Source organism: Prionailurus bengalensis, chromosome E1 (genome assembly GCF_016509475.1).
Source record: "Prionailurus bengalensis isolate Pbe53 chromosome E1, Fcat_Pben_1.1_paternal_pri, whole genome shotgun sequence".
Classification (NCBI taxonomy): domain Eukaryota; kingdom Metazoa; phylum Chordata; class Mammalia; order Carnivora; family Felidae; genus Prionailurus; species Prionailurus bengalensis.
Window position 1 is genome coordinate 4,181,036 of NC_057347.1, and position 12,796 is coordinate 4,193,831.

The window sequence follows — 12,796 nt, forward strand, 5'->3', positions numbered from 1 at the left end:
CAGGTCCTTTCTAAGCAAAGACATTATCCCTCATGAGTACAAACCAGCAATTAACTGCATATCAGCTGATGTTTTATCCACATTCAAATATCCCCCGTTTTCCCCTCCCATTTTTATAGCTTTTCTTCCATGGACTAGAGTCTTGTCCAGGTTTATATAGAGCATTTCATTCTATATCACTTTCGTATCTTTTCGTCTGTAATCTCCCCACCCTGGCCCATGATGCTGGCTTTTTTAAAAATTTTAAATTCAAGTTAGTTAACATATAGTGTAATAATGATTTCAGGAATACAATCTGGTGATTCATCACTTACGTATGACACCCAGTGCTCATCCCAACAACTGCCCTCCTTCATGCCCATCCCCTATTAGCCCACCCCTCAGTTTGTTCTCTGCATTTAAGAGTCTCTTATGGCTTGTCTCCCTCTGTATTTTCATCTTATTTTGGCTTCCCTTCCCGTACGCCCGTCTGTTTTGTTTCTCAAATTCCACGTATGAGCGAAATCGTATGATACTACAACACCGGCTTTTAGAAGACCCCCCCGCCCAAAGAACTTTGTTCTAGAATGTCACACAAGCTGGATTTGTTTGTTTCCTCCGGATGTTATTAGATGCACTCTCTTGTCTTCTGTATTTCCTGTAATCTGGAAGTTGGATTTAGAGACTTGGGAAGACTCAAGCTGATCCACACAGGTGCTGGGTACTTTGTATAGCATTACATCGGGAGACCAGAATATCGGGTGTCATTCCACAGTGATGTTCCGTGCGATCATTTGATCTAGGGGGTGACAGCCAGATCTCTCCACGGTAAAGGCGCTTTTTCCTTTTGTATATGGTCAGTCATTGGTAGGACAATAGTTTGGAACCTTGGATCTTAATCCCTAAGAAACCTTTATCAGTGTTTCAACCTTCATTGATGATGTTTGCTTGAATTGATTCGAGCTCTGTCCTTTCTTCTACATTTACTAGCTGGCATTCTTCTGAGGAGGGCCCTTCCCCTTCCCTCTGGCTTTGAGCGTGGCTCTGAGCTCACTAATTGCTTTATTCACTTATTATGATGATGATTTTGATGATCAGTGTTTTTCTAAATTTAGCTAGTGAAATCCCTCCAAACTGGCTCTTGTGTCCTTTTGTGATAGTCTCGTTAGTCTTGGAGCGTTTCCTTATTTTCTGGCACAAGACGATGGTCCAAGATCATCTCGTGTTTTCCCCATCCCGGGCCCAAATCAGCGAGTTCTCCAAAGAGTTCTGGATTCTCTACGTGGAGGAATGTTATTAGAAACCAAAATCTGATTGCTAGGTGTGTTCACTGTCACTACAACTGGGACCTTTGTAGTATACAGATTTAAGAAAAAAAAAAATCACATTTGCAGGATGTTTTTTCCTTAGGCTATATGTTCAGAGTACAGTGTTCATAATTATTGGAAATAATTATTTTCTCTACGTGGTCATGTTACTGATTGGAGACACGGTTTTATTCAATTGTTCCTATTAGTGTTAAGGATTTGCCTTTTTCTTCTCTCTTTCCTTCTCTCCTCTTCTCTCTTATTTTTAATAAATACAATATTGACAGGGTTTGAAAGCCAAGACTAGATACAAAACATTTGGTCGGAGAAACCACACTCCTATCGCTGTCTTTACCGTTTCTGCCTATTTCCCTTACATAACTAACCATTTTAAAGATTTTTCGGTTTATCTTTGCATCCTTTTTTTTTCTTTTCTTCTCCTTCCCTTTTTGTCAGATTATCACGTACAGCTTATGTTTCTTTTTGCAAAACTAAGCCAAAATCTAAATATGTTGTGTTACCATTTTTCTTACGTAAAAGGCACTACATCTGAAGCCTGATAGGCATTCTGCATTTTGCCTTTTTCACTTAACAGCATGTTCTAGAAGCATTTCTCCCTTTTTTCCTTTCACAGTTGCATAGTACTCTGTCTACGCTGTGTATCTACCATTGTCCATTCAGCCACTCTGCTGTGGCCACTGGGATTATTTCCAACATTTTATTGCTAATGATGCCACCTCGAATAACCTTGTATGCCTATGTTAGTTCGTATTTGTGATGGTGTATCCCTGGAAAGATTCCCAGAAATGGGGCTGCTAGATTAAAAAGTAGATGCATATACAGCTGTGTTAAATATTGCCAGAGTCCCGCCCCCCCCATAGGAGTTGTGCCATTTTGCCCTCCCTTCAATGTCCGAGAATACCTGCCTTCAATATGCATACCTCAGTGTATGCATATTGCACACCATGATTACGAAGCATTTCGTAAAGATGTCTGAGTGACTTAAGACTCACCTGTTGGTACTGAGAGTGACCTGGGTGTTCTGGGGTCACTAGGGAAGTAGCCAGGTTTTACTGGAGAGCTGCATGTAGAGGACAGTTTAAGAAACTCCTCTGAAGGGGTGCAGTTAAACCAATTGTCTAGGTGCTCTTGGTACTTACGTACATCCCCTTGCCCTAACCAATTCAGTACACAATTGTCTAACTTCTTAGCGTTAGCACATGCGTTTCTTTGCTGGTTCTCTGGTTCTTGGTTTATAGCCTAACTAGAAATCCAAAACAAATGCAAATAACACGTTAATGAATAATATAACTGAGGCCCCTCTTTGTGAAACAGACCACAAGTGTCTTCGAAGTTCAGAGTTGACAATACACAGAGAGGCATTCAAGGAGGACTTCTTGTAAGAGGTAGGTTGGTGCTGGTTTTAGAAGGATAGATTTAGTTTTGAGGAGAGGAGAGACCAACGAAAACAGTTAGGGACAGGACAGGATTATGGAGATCTTGATGGGGTCCGTAGAAACTAATTCTAGATAGAAATATGGTTGGGCTTGATTTGGAAAGACTCAAAAGTTACGTAGCGATTTCTGCATCCAGACCACCACTATAAGAAACGTTTAAGAAAATCCTTAACATAGAAAGGCATATATGCCAAATGGAATTTGTATCAACATAAAGGAATGCAGAGCACCAGAAATGGTAACTAGGAAGGCAAAATTTTTAATCTTATTTTTTAAATCTCTTAAAAGATAAGTGAATAGGGGCGCCTGGGTGGCTCAGTCGGTTAAGCATCTGACCTCGACTCAGGTCATGATCTCATGGTTCGTGTGTTTGAGCCCCTCATTGGGCTCTGTGCTGACGGCTCAGAGCCTGGAGCCTGCTTCCGATTCTGTGTCTCCCTCTCTCTCTGCCCCTCCCCTGCTCACACCCTGTCTGTCTCTCTCAAAAATAAATAAACATTAAAAACTTTTTCAAAAGATAAGCGATCAGTTAAAGTGAAAATAGTAACAATGTATTATGGGCTCTAACATACATACAAGTAAAATGTTCAGCAGTTGTACAAAGGCCGGGATGAGGGACGTAGCAGTATGATAAGTTAAAGATGTGTACTGTAAACATGAGAGCAACCACGAAAAAGCAAAACAAAGAGGTATGGCTAGTAGGTCGTTGAAGAAAAAATTGAGTTAAAAAAATACACTCAAACCAAAATAAGGACAGACAGAGAACAAGGACAAGACGGGACGAAGATCTAAAAACTCAGCCAGATAAATAACCCCATTAAATGTAAATGGTCTAAACCCTCATTAAAAGACAGAAACTCTCAGGTTAGATTAAGAAGATAAAACAAAACAACATAAAATCCAACTGTGTTCTGTCTACAAGACCCAGGCAATTGATTTTTGACAAAAGCGTCAAGGCAATTCAGTGCGGGAAAGAATGATCCTACCAAAAAAGAGCACCAGAACAATGGGATGGGAAAAAAAAGAAAGCGAACAAACAAAAAAGCAAACAACCCTAAACTTCAACCCTTGCTTTACACCATGAATAAGAATGAACTAGAAATGGATCATATACCTAAATTTAAGAGCTCATTCTATTAAACTTCTAGGGAAAAAATAGCTGAAAATATTAAGGCCCTTGGTCAGGTCAATATTTTTTTCAGGGAGAACTCAAGTGCAAGCAGGAGAGAGGCAGAGGGAGAGGGAAAGAGAGAATCTTAAGCATGGAGCCTGACATAGGGCTCGATCTCACTACCCTGAGCTCATGACCTGAGCTTAATTCAAGAGTCAGATGTTTAACTGACTGAGCCATCCAGGTGCCCTAGGACTTTTTAAACAGGACACAAAAAGCACAACTATATAAAAAAGTTGATAAATCGAACTTCATCACAATAAAAATAAAAACCACTTCTGCTCTTCTAAAGACACTGTTAAAAAAATACAAAGGCAAGCCACAGGATGGGAGGAAATGCTTGCAAAACACTTACCTGACAAGAGATTTATATCTACAATATATAAAGAACATTCACAATTCAACATTCAGACAAACAATCCAACTTAAAAGGTGGCCAAATATTTGAACAGATACTTTATCAAGTAAGATACACAGATGGCAAATCAGCACACGAAATGATTCTTAACATCATTAATCATTAGAGGAATTCACGTTACAACCCCAGTAAGAATCCCACTACATACCCATTAGAATGGCTAAAATTTTAAATACGGATGATATGAAGTGTTAGTAGAATCTAGAGCTACTGGAACTCTTAATCCACTGCTGGTGGAAATGTGAATTGATACAACTTATTTAGAAAACAGTTCGACAGTTTCTGAAGAAGTTAAAACATACATCATGCTACTCCCACCATTTTATTTCTGCATATTTATCTGAGAGAAATAAAAACCTATGTCTACATAAAGACTTGTACAGAAATTTTCATAGCAACTTTATTGGTGAAAGCCAAACTCTGAAAACAACTCAAATGTCCGTCAATAGGTGAATGGATAAATAAATTGTGGTATATTCGCAATGGAATACCACTCAACAATAAAAAAGACTATTGATAAATGCTATGACATGGGGGGAATCTCAAAGTAATTATTCCGAGGGAAATAAGGCTGATCAAAAAAATAATAAATAAAGAGTACATATCATAGGATTCTTATATAAAATTTTTAAAAAATGGAAATTCATCTCGAATGACAGAAAGCAGACCAGGGTTTACTTGGGCATAAGATGGTAGGCGGGAATGTATTGTAAAGGGTCACAAGGAAACCTTTGGGAGGTTATAGAAATGTTCATTATCTTGAGTGTGGTGATGAGATCACCGACATATTCATACCTAAGTTCATCAAGGTTAATTCTTCAAATATGTACGGTTTATGGTCCATCAGGCATGCTTCAACGAAGCTGATAAAAGTGTTATGTGGAGACGTTTAAGGCATGATTTAGCAGGTAATACATATTCTCTGTGGGTTCTTGTACAAAAATGTATTAAGAAACATAATTTTTATGGCGATTAGTATGATGGATTGAGTGAGAAGGTGGGATTCCACTGGAAAATCACAACAACAGACTTTCCGGTAAATTATGCCCTGTTCACAATCAGGCTATCCAGAGACTCAGGGAAAATATTCCACTATTTTATTGGGTGTCCATCTAAGGGGTCATGAATGAAAAGTTGTTTTAGGAGAACCCCATCTTCCAGAGAAAGGGACTTCTATACTCTAGGAACAGCATGCCCAGGGACAAAGAACCTGTCCTCATTTCTAAGCCACCCTCTGGTGTTCTGGTGTTCTGGGCACAATACTTCCATGATACTGAGAATCTTGGTGCATCAATGCTGGGCTATGGGACAAGCCAGGAGGATGAGACCCCCAGTGGGCTCTTCAATTCATCAAGACTCTTTGGCCTCTAAGTGTGCCAGAGAGCAGTCTAAGCTACCCTACTTGGCTGTCAACAAGGCTACAGTGCCTGCCTAGAACCTTGGTCATCCTGGGAATGGAGCTGGGGGTTGGAGGTCATAGCTTCCGGGCTTGGTGGTCAGATCTACCCCTTGTCTGTGCTCAGGTGGAAAACCACGCCTTGCTGTCGACCTTGCAGCTGTTGTACACCGTGGGGTACTCTCTCTCCGTCGTCTCCCTCCTCTTGGCTCTCACCATCCTCTTGTTTCTTCGGTGAGTGGAACTTCTGCTGGCACCCTGGGATTTGCTTCCTGGCTCCCTCTAGAAGGCAGAAGACTGGCCTGAATGACATCACGGTCCACCAGAGCTGGAAGGGATCTGAGAGTCTCCAGCCCATCAACCCCGTTGTGCAGGCAGAGGGAAAAGGGATAACGATGGTCCAGTGAGAAGCACTGGGTCACTGCAGGTCACGGGGCACTGCTAGAACTGGAATCTGGGAGTCCGAACTCTGATTTAGCCACTTTGGGATTGGAGAGCCTCCTGTGTGCCCTGCCCTACTGGAGGCATGATTTTTACAGAAGAGATGAAGAAACTTCTCCAAAGCAAATTAGTGAGCGGTAGAGCTGTGATTTTAATCCATGGCCCTCAGACTCCAATTAGCTATTAATCATTTGAATGCTTCCTTGGTGCCAAGCATTGTTCTAACCACGTTACATGCATTGAGCCCTTTAAATTTCTTCCCTAATTAGAATTAAGGTAAATTCTAATCCTAGAAGATTAGCATTATTATTAGCCCCATTTTATAAACGAGTTGACAGAAATATGGAGAGATCAAGGAACTTGCCCAATGTCACACAGCTGGTGAGTGCTGGGGACAGGTTCACAACCAGGCAGTTCAGAGCCTGAGCATTTCCATTCCCTTATGCTGCCTTTCAGAATCCCAGAGCCTGAGTGCATTTTACTAAACCATGTTTTCAGACATCAACCAAGTGATTTATTTATGGATGTCCTAAGGGGCCCTCCAAGCCTGCGTCTTGGCCTCACCCCTTCAGGAACATAACTGAGTATGATGTGACCGAATGAACATTTGATACAGATGCAGGAGACCTAGATGGGCACTGTGGAGGCCTGGATGCTAGCTCCAGAACAGGTCCCCACATAGGCTCCTGTAGCACCAGGTCTGGCCCCCCAATCCCAGGATGTTCTATGGCTCCCCAGAGCACAGTCACGACCACATACCCCATCTAGAGAGCAATTCTTGAGCAGTGGGAGCATTCCATAGCCTGTACCCCCTGCTATCCATGACCTCCTACATTCGCCTTCCCAAAGTCCCAGAAGCAAGCCAGGAGAAAGTAACTGCCCAGCTAAGCAACTGCTTTAGTGAAGCCTAGGTTGACCAGATATCCATTTTGCCCCTAGTCCTGGAAAGAACAAGATCCAGCGCCTGCCCTTGAGTGGCACCCAGTCTAATTAGGGAGAAGGATGCATAAATAATAAAACACCTGCCTCCAGTACTGTTTAGAAATTTAAAAAGTAATGATAGCTCTAAAGCCAGGCAGGTGTGTGTGCTGCATGGGGGCACAGGCAAGTCTGTGAAGGCACAGTGATGGAAAAGGGTCCTTTTGTCTAGAGACACTAAGGACACACAGTTTTACGCCAGCCAGTACAAGAAAAAGAGCCTGCGGGAGGCTTCATGTGGGTGAGAGGGAGGTAATGAGAGCTGACATTTTCTGGGCACTTACTAGGTGTAGGTACTGTGTGAGTACTTTGCACCCCAAACCAGATTGTTGCTATGGCAATCCTTGAAGGAAGTGCTCTCGTCCTGACAGGCAGTAGAGCCTTGGAGAGCTGTGCTTTGGCCTCAGAGTGTCTGGGTCTGAATCTCACCTCCACCACTTACTTCTCTAGGACTTTGGACAGCTGACTTAACCCTTCTGCCTCAATTTCCCAATTTGTCCTCCACGTGTACATGTTATCCTCATTTTCCAGTTGAGGGAAATGAGGCACAGAGAAAATCACATAACCCAGCTGCGTGGCTCTGGAGCCTACAGGATGAATGTTTGTCCTCTAGTGATAGGTACACAGGTGTTTCCGGCACATGCCTGTTGGTCTGAGCTGTTCTTTCCTGAGGGGAGACACTTGGTTTTTTCCCTGCGCAGAAAACTCCACTGCACACGCAACTATATCCACATGAACCTGTTTGCTTCTTTCATCCTGAGAGCCCTGGCCGTGCTGGTGAAGGATGCCATCTTCTACAACTCTTACTCCAGGAGGCCCAACAGCGACAACAAGTGGCTGTCCTTCGTGTCAGAGGTATGTGCCTCCCTACCATAGCCTCCCACCCAGAAGATCAGGGCTGGGAACCGTGGGGTGGGAAGGTAGGATGGGGAAAGGCAAGAAGGACATGAAGGGGTGTCAAAGGCCTCTGGTGAGAGAAGTATCATCAGACTAAAAACAAAACCCCAAAACCAAACCCCCCAAAAAAACCCCAAACCTCCCGAGAGTGAGGCAGGTAAAGGAAATCAGCCACGGGCTGCTGTGTGCCCGTGGGTGGGAAATTTCTTCATCTGTGAACCAAAGAGCTGAACAAGATCATTCTTTTTAAAAAATTATTATTACTAATTTTTAAAGAGGCAACGCTTTCCAAATTGAAATCTGCCTCTGTTGGGATGCTTTTTCTTTTATCCTATTAATACTGGTTGTAGTAACTTGTTAAATTAACCTTGCACCCCTGGAATAAACCCAACTAGGTTCTGATATATTACTCTTTTTCCTATATTTCTGGATTTGTTCGCTGAGGCTGTGTTTTGTTTAGCATTCTCTCATCTGCCTCAGTGAGTAATTTTCTTGTGATAAAGAAGCTAAAATTTACACTTACGTCAAACAAAGCGGACTTGTTACCTCTTTCTCTGTTCTCTTGAAGAACTTATTTAAGATGAGTATTTTTCTTCTTTAAATGTTTGATAGATCATTCCAGTGAAGCCACTTGGGTCCAAAGTTTGCTTTGTTGGAAGGCTTTTAACTGGGGACTGTTTTCAGCTCTTATATTCAGATTTTCTATTTCTTCTTGTGTCAGCTTTAGTACCTGGTGTTTTTCTAGGGATTTGTACGCTTCATCTAACTTTTCAAATTTCTTGCCATCATGTTGTTCGTAGTTTCTGAAGATCTTTTAAGGTCTTACCATCATAGTTAGAGCAGTATTGCTTTCTGTGTCCCTGATACTGACTATACTTTCACTCTCTTCCCTCTTGATCATCCTTACCAGATGTTTTTCGGTTTTACTGGATTTTCCATAGAATGAAATTTTGGCATTGCTGATTCTCTTTGCTTTATGTTCCCTATTTCATTAGTTTCTGCTTTTACCTTTATGCTTTCCTTCCACATCCTTTCTTTAGGTTAGATTTTGCTGCTCTTTCTCTGACATGATAGTTAGGATAGTGGACTTTCAGCCTTTTTCTTTTTTAACTAAGGCTTTTAAGATTATAGGCTTCACTCCAGGTGTGGTATTAGCTGCATACCACACATTTTGATAAGCGGTATTTTCCATTCATCTGGGTCAGAAATAAGTTCTAATTTATATTATTTCTTTTTTGATTCCTGGGTTATTTAGAAATTTCTTTCCTCCTTTCCAATCATCTGAAGTTGTTTTTTCTTTGTTTGTTTGTTTTGGTTTGTTTTGTTTTTTAGATTTTTGGTTTCTAGCTTAATTGAACCAAGACCAGAGAACATACCTTTCAGGGTTTCCTTTAGGGAAATGGCGCCAGGGAATTCTCTCTGTTTTTGTTTGTCTACAAATGCCTAGAACGTTAAAAGAAGAGACTGGGCTTTGAAACCTACAGGAAGCCCCCCTTCCCATTTTGGTATTGTCACCAGCCTCTCTGAGATTGTCAGCAGATTCGGGAGTGAGGGGGTGAAGAGGGAGGGCTGTGGGTGGGGGGGCCCTTCTTCACCATCTTGGGTCCACGCGGGAATGCCTGGCCTCACCCTTGGGTGCTCTGTCCTCCTCAGATATCTGTCTCCTGCCGCTCTGCCCAGTTCCTGCTGCACTACTTTGTGGGAGCCAATTACTCGTGGCTGCTGGTCGAAGGCCTTTACCTCCACACGTTGCTGGAGCCCACAGTGCTCTCTGAGAGGCGGCTATGGCCCAGATACATGCTGGTGGGTTGGGGTGAGTGACCCGAGCCCCCAACCTCTTCTCCTAGGGGCCATCGGAACATATGAACCCAACAGATCCTTTGGTTTCCCAACTGGAGGGACCATCTGGGATGGATAACTCCTCAGGGACGAGAGACTGAAGAGAGCGGGGGGTGGGGTGCACACACGCACAGAGACGCACAGGTGCTGTAGACCCAATGCTTATGTTAAAAAACTGACAAGGTTTTGGGAGAATCAGATACCATTCCTCCCACCCCGTCCTCAGCTGTAGTCACCTGCTTGGGCCACCATAATAAAATGCATAGACTTTATGGCTTAACCAACAGACATTTATTTCTCATAGTTGTGGAGTCTGGGAAGTTTGAGATCAGGATGCCAGGGTGGCCCAGTTCTGGCAAGGGCCTCTTCCTGGCTTGTAGACAGCTGGATTCTGACTGTAGCCTCACATGGTGGAGAGAGACAGAGACAGAGACAGAGACCGAGAGAAAGCAAGCTCTCTGGTCTCTTCCTACAAGGACATTAATCCCATCATGATGCTGACCCCTCCCTCCAAACCTAACTACCTCCAAAGGTCCCACCTCCAATTACCATCACACTGAGGGTTGGAGCTTCAACATGGGATGGAAGGGGACACAAACTTTCAACCCATAACACCAACTGAGTCTTCAAGACAAGATTTAGAGGGGCATCTGGGTGGCTCAGTTGGTTGGGCATCCAGCTTCAGGTCAGGTCATGATCTCACAGTTCATGAGTTCGAGCCCCATGTTGGGCCCGCTGCTGTCAGCCTGGAGCCTGGAACCCGCTTCAGATTCTGTTTCTCCCTCTGTCTCTGCCCCTCCCCCATTCTCTCTCTCTCTCTCTCTCTCTCTCTCTCTCACACACACACACACACACACACACACACACACAAATAAATAAACATTAAAAAATTTTTCTAGAAAGGGACTCCTGAGTGGCTCAGTCAGTTAAGATTCTGTGTCGCCCTCTCTTTCTGTTCCTCCCCCTCTTGCACTCTGTTTCCCTCTCTCTCTCAAAAATAAATAAAGATTTTTAAAAATTACAAAAAAAAAAAAAGATGGGATCTAGACCCTGAAACCCCATTGTCACAAACTCTTAGAGAACGTGACGCTGCAGGATTCAGAGGAAATGCCCTTGACCGACAACTTGGGAGACTTTGGTTAACGCCTTGGATTTACTCTGAGCTGCTTTGCAACATGTGGCAAATGTTTTCTCCTCTCTGCTTCCTGGTTTGTGGAACAGTAAAACAACAGATGGGCTCTGTGCCACCCCAGGTCTCTCCAGATCTCAGCCTGCAATTCTCTAATAGTTGGGCTTTTAACCGGATGTGTTTGGCCCATCAGGCTGGGGTGGGACGCAGGCAAATTGAGTCACCCGGCCCCTAACTGCATTTCCCTGTTGTCTCCCCAGCCTTCCCGCTGCTGTTTGTGGTACCCTGGAGTATTGCTCGTGCACAGCTGGAGAACACCGGGTAGGAAATTCACGCCCGCTTTCACACCTGCTTTCACCTGCTCGCAGCCAGGAATTCTAAGATATGCCTAGATGCAAGGATTTATGCCATTTTCCCAAAGAGCGTATCTACCCCCTTCCATTTTGGCTATCTAGAATACGCTTAGGAATGTAGATTAAAAAATCAAAGACCTTTCTTACAGTAATGAGTTTGTTAGCTTCGGTATACACGCAAATTAGCACAAAGTCTGCTCAAATTACTGCAAAAATTGGCTGCCTAGGTTAGCAGTGACCCTCAATATGTAAGGATATGGGTACAAAATTGGTTATGGTGTCATTGTTCACAGTGGAGGGGGGCAAAAAAAGCGAACTGAAATGAGTGAAGGGGGTCAAAAGGTACAAACTTCCTTATAAAATAAGTAAATCCCAGGGATATGAAGTGCAACATGGAGTCAGCATGGTGAGTTGATAATACTATATTGTATATTTGAAAGTTGCTAAGCAAGTCTGTTTTGTTTATTGATTTATTTACATTTTTTAAAATTTATTTTTGAGAAAGAAAGAGAGACAGAGACAGAGTGTGAGCAGGGGAGGGGCAGACAGAGAGAGAGGGCGGGGGGACACAGAATCCGAAGCAGGCTCCAGGCTCCGAGCTGTCAGCACAGAGCCCAACGTGGAGCTCGAATTCTCGAACTGTGAGATCACGACCCGAGCCGAAGTCGGACGCTCAACGGACTGAGCCACCCAGGCGCCCCCAAATGGGTCTATTTTAAAGGTCCCTGTTGCAAGAAAAAATATTTGTAACTATGTGTGGTGATAGACGTTAATTGGATTTATTGTGGCAGTCATTCTGAAATATATACAAATAGCGAGTCATGTTATACACCTGAAACTAATATAATGTTATGTATCCATTATACCTCAATTAAAAAATAACCCCAACCAAACAAACAAAAAAGTGCCTGATCATGCACAAAAATGAGAAGCCATGAACAAACTGTGGCATACCTATATTGCGGAATATTATGGGGAATACTGAAAAAAACAGGTTGGTTCCGTATCTTTCGGCTTCTCGGGCTGACTCCCAGCAGCACATTGCCAAGCCTGTTGTGAATAATGTATGTTGTGTGATCATATTCTTTTCCCTCCAAATAATCATTACCAAAAGTCCCCTATGCATAATTAAGAATTTACTTTTGGAGGGGAAAAAAAGAATTTATTTTTGTGCAAACGTGGGGAAAAGTGTAGAGGGTCACACACCAAGGAAGGGGTTTTAATCCTGTTTTTTCCCTCTCCCCCCCCCCAAGGAGAATCGTGGGTGGGAAGTCAGTCCTTCTTCCGGAGGGTCTGAGGCCGTCACACTCAACCTTGTCCTGCCTGCTCTTTGCCGTAGGTGCTGGGGAACCAACAGGAACAAGAAAATCTGGTGGATCATCCGGGGGCCCATGCTGCTTTGTGTCATGGTAGGGACCATCCCGGCCCCTC

General features: G+C 43.2%; 1 protein-coding gene across 1 annotated transcript in view; it reads left to right on the forward strand.

Annotated features, from left to right (window-relative positions):
• GLP2R (glucagon like peptide 2 receptor) overlaps positions 1–12,796 on the forward strand; it is a 52,831-nt gene that overhangs the window by 13,481 nt on the left and 26,554 nt on the right. Inside the window, exons 5-9 of the mRNA XM_043583114.1 lie at positions 5,856–5,962; positions 7,849–8,002; positions 9,698–9,857; positions 11,273–11,333; positions 12,705–12,774. Coding sequence (XP_043439049.1) covers positions 5,856–5,962; positions 7,849–8,002; positions 9,698–9,857; positions 11,273–11,333; positions 12,705–12,774 — 552 coding nt within the window. The remainder of the gene's footprint in view (positions 1–5,855; positions 5,963–7,848; positions 8,003–9,697; positions 9,858–11,272; positions 11,334–12,704; positions 12,775–12,796) is intronic.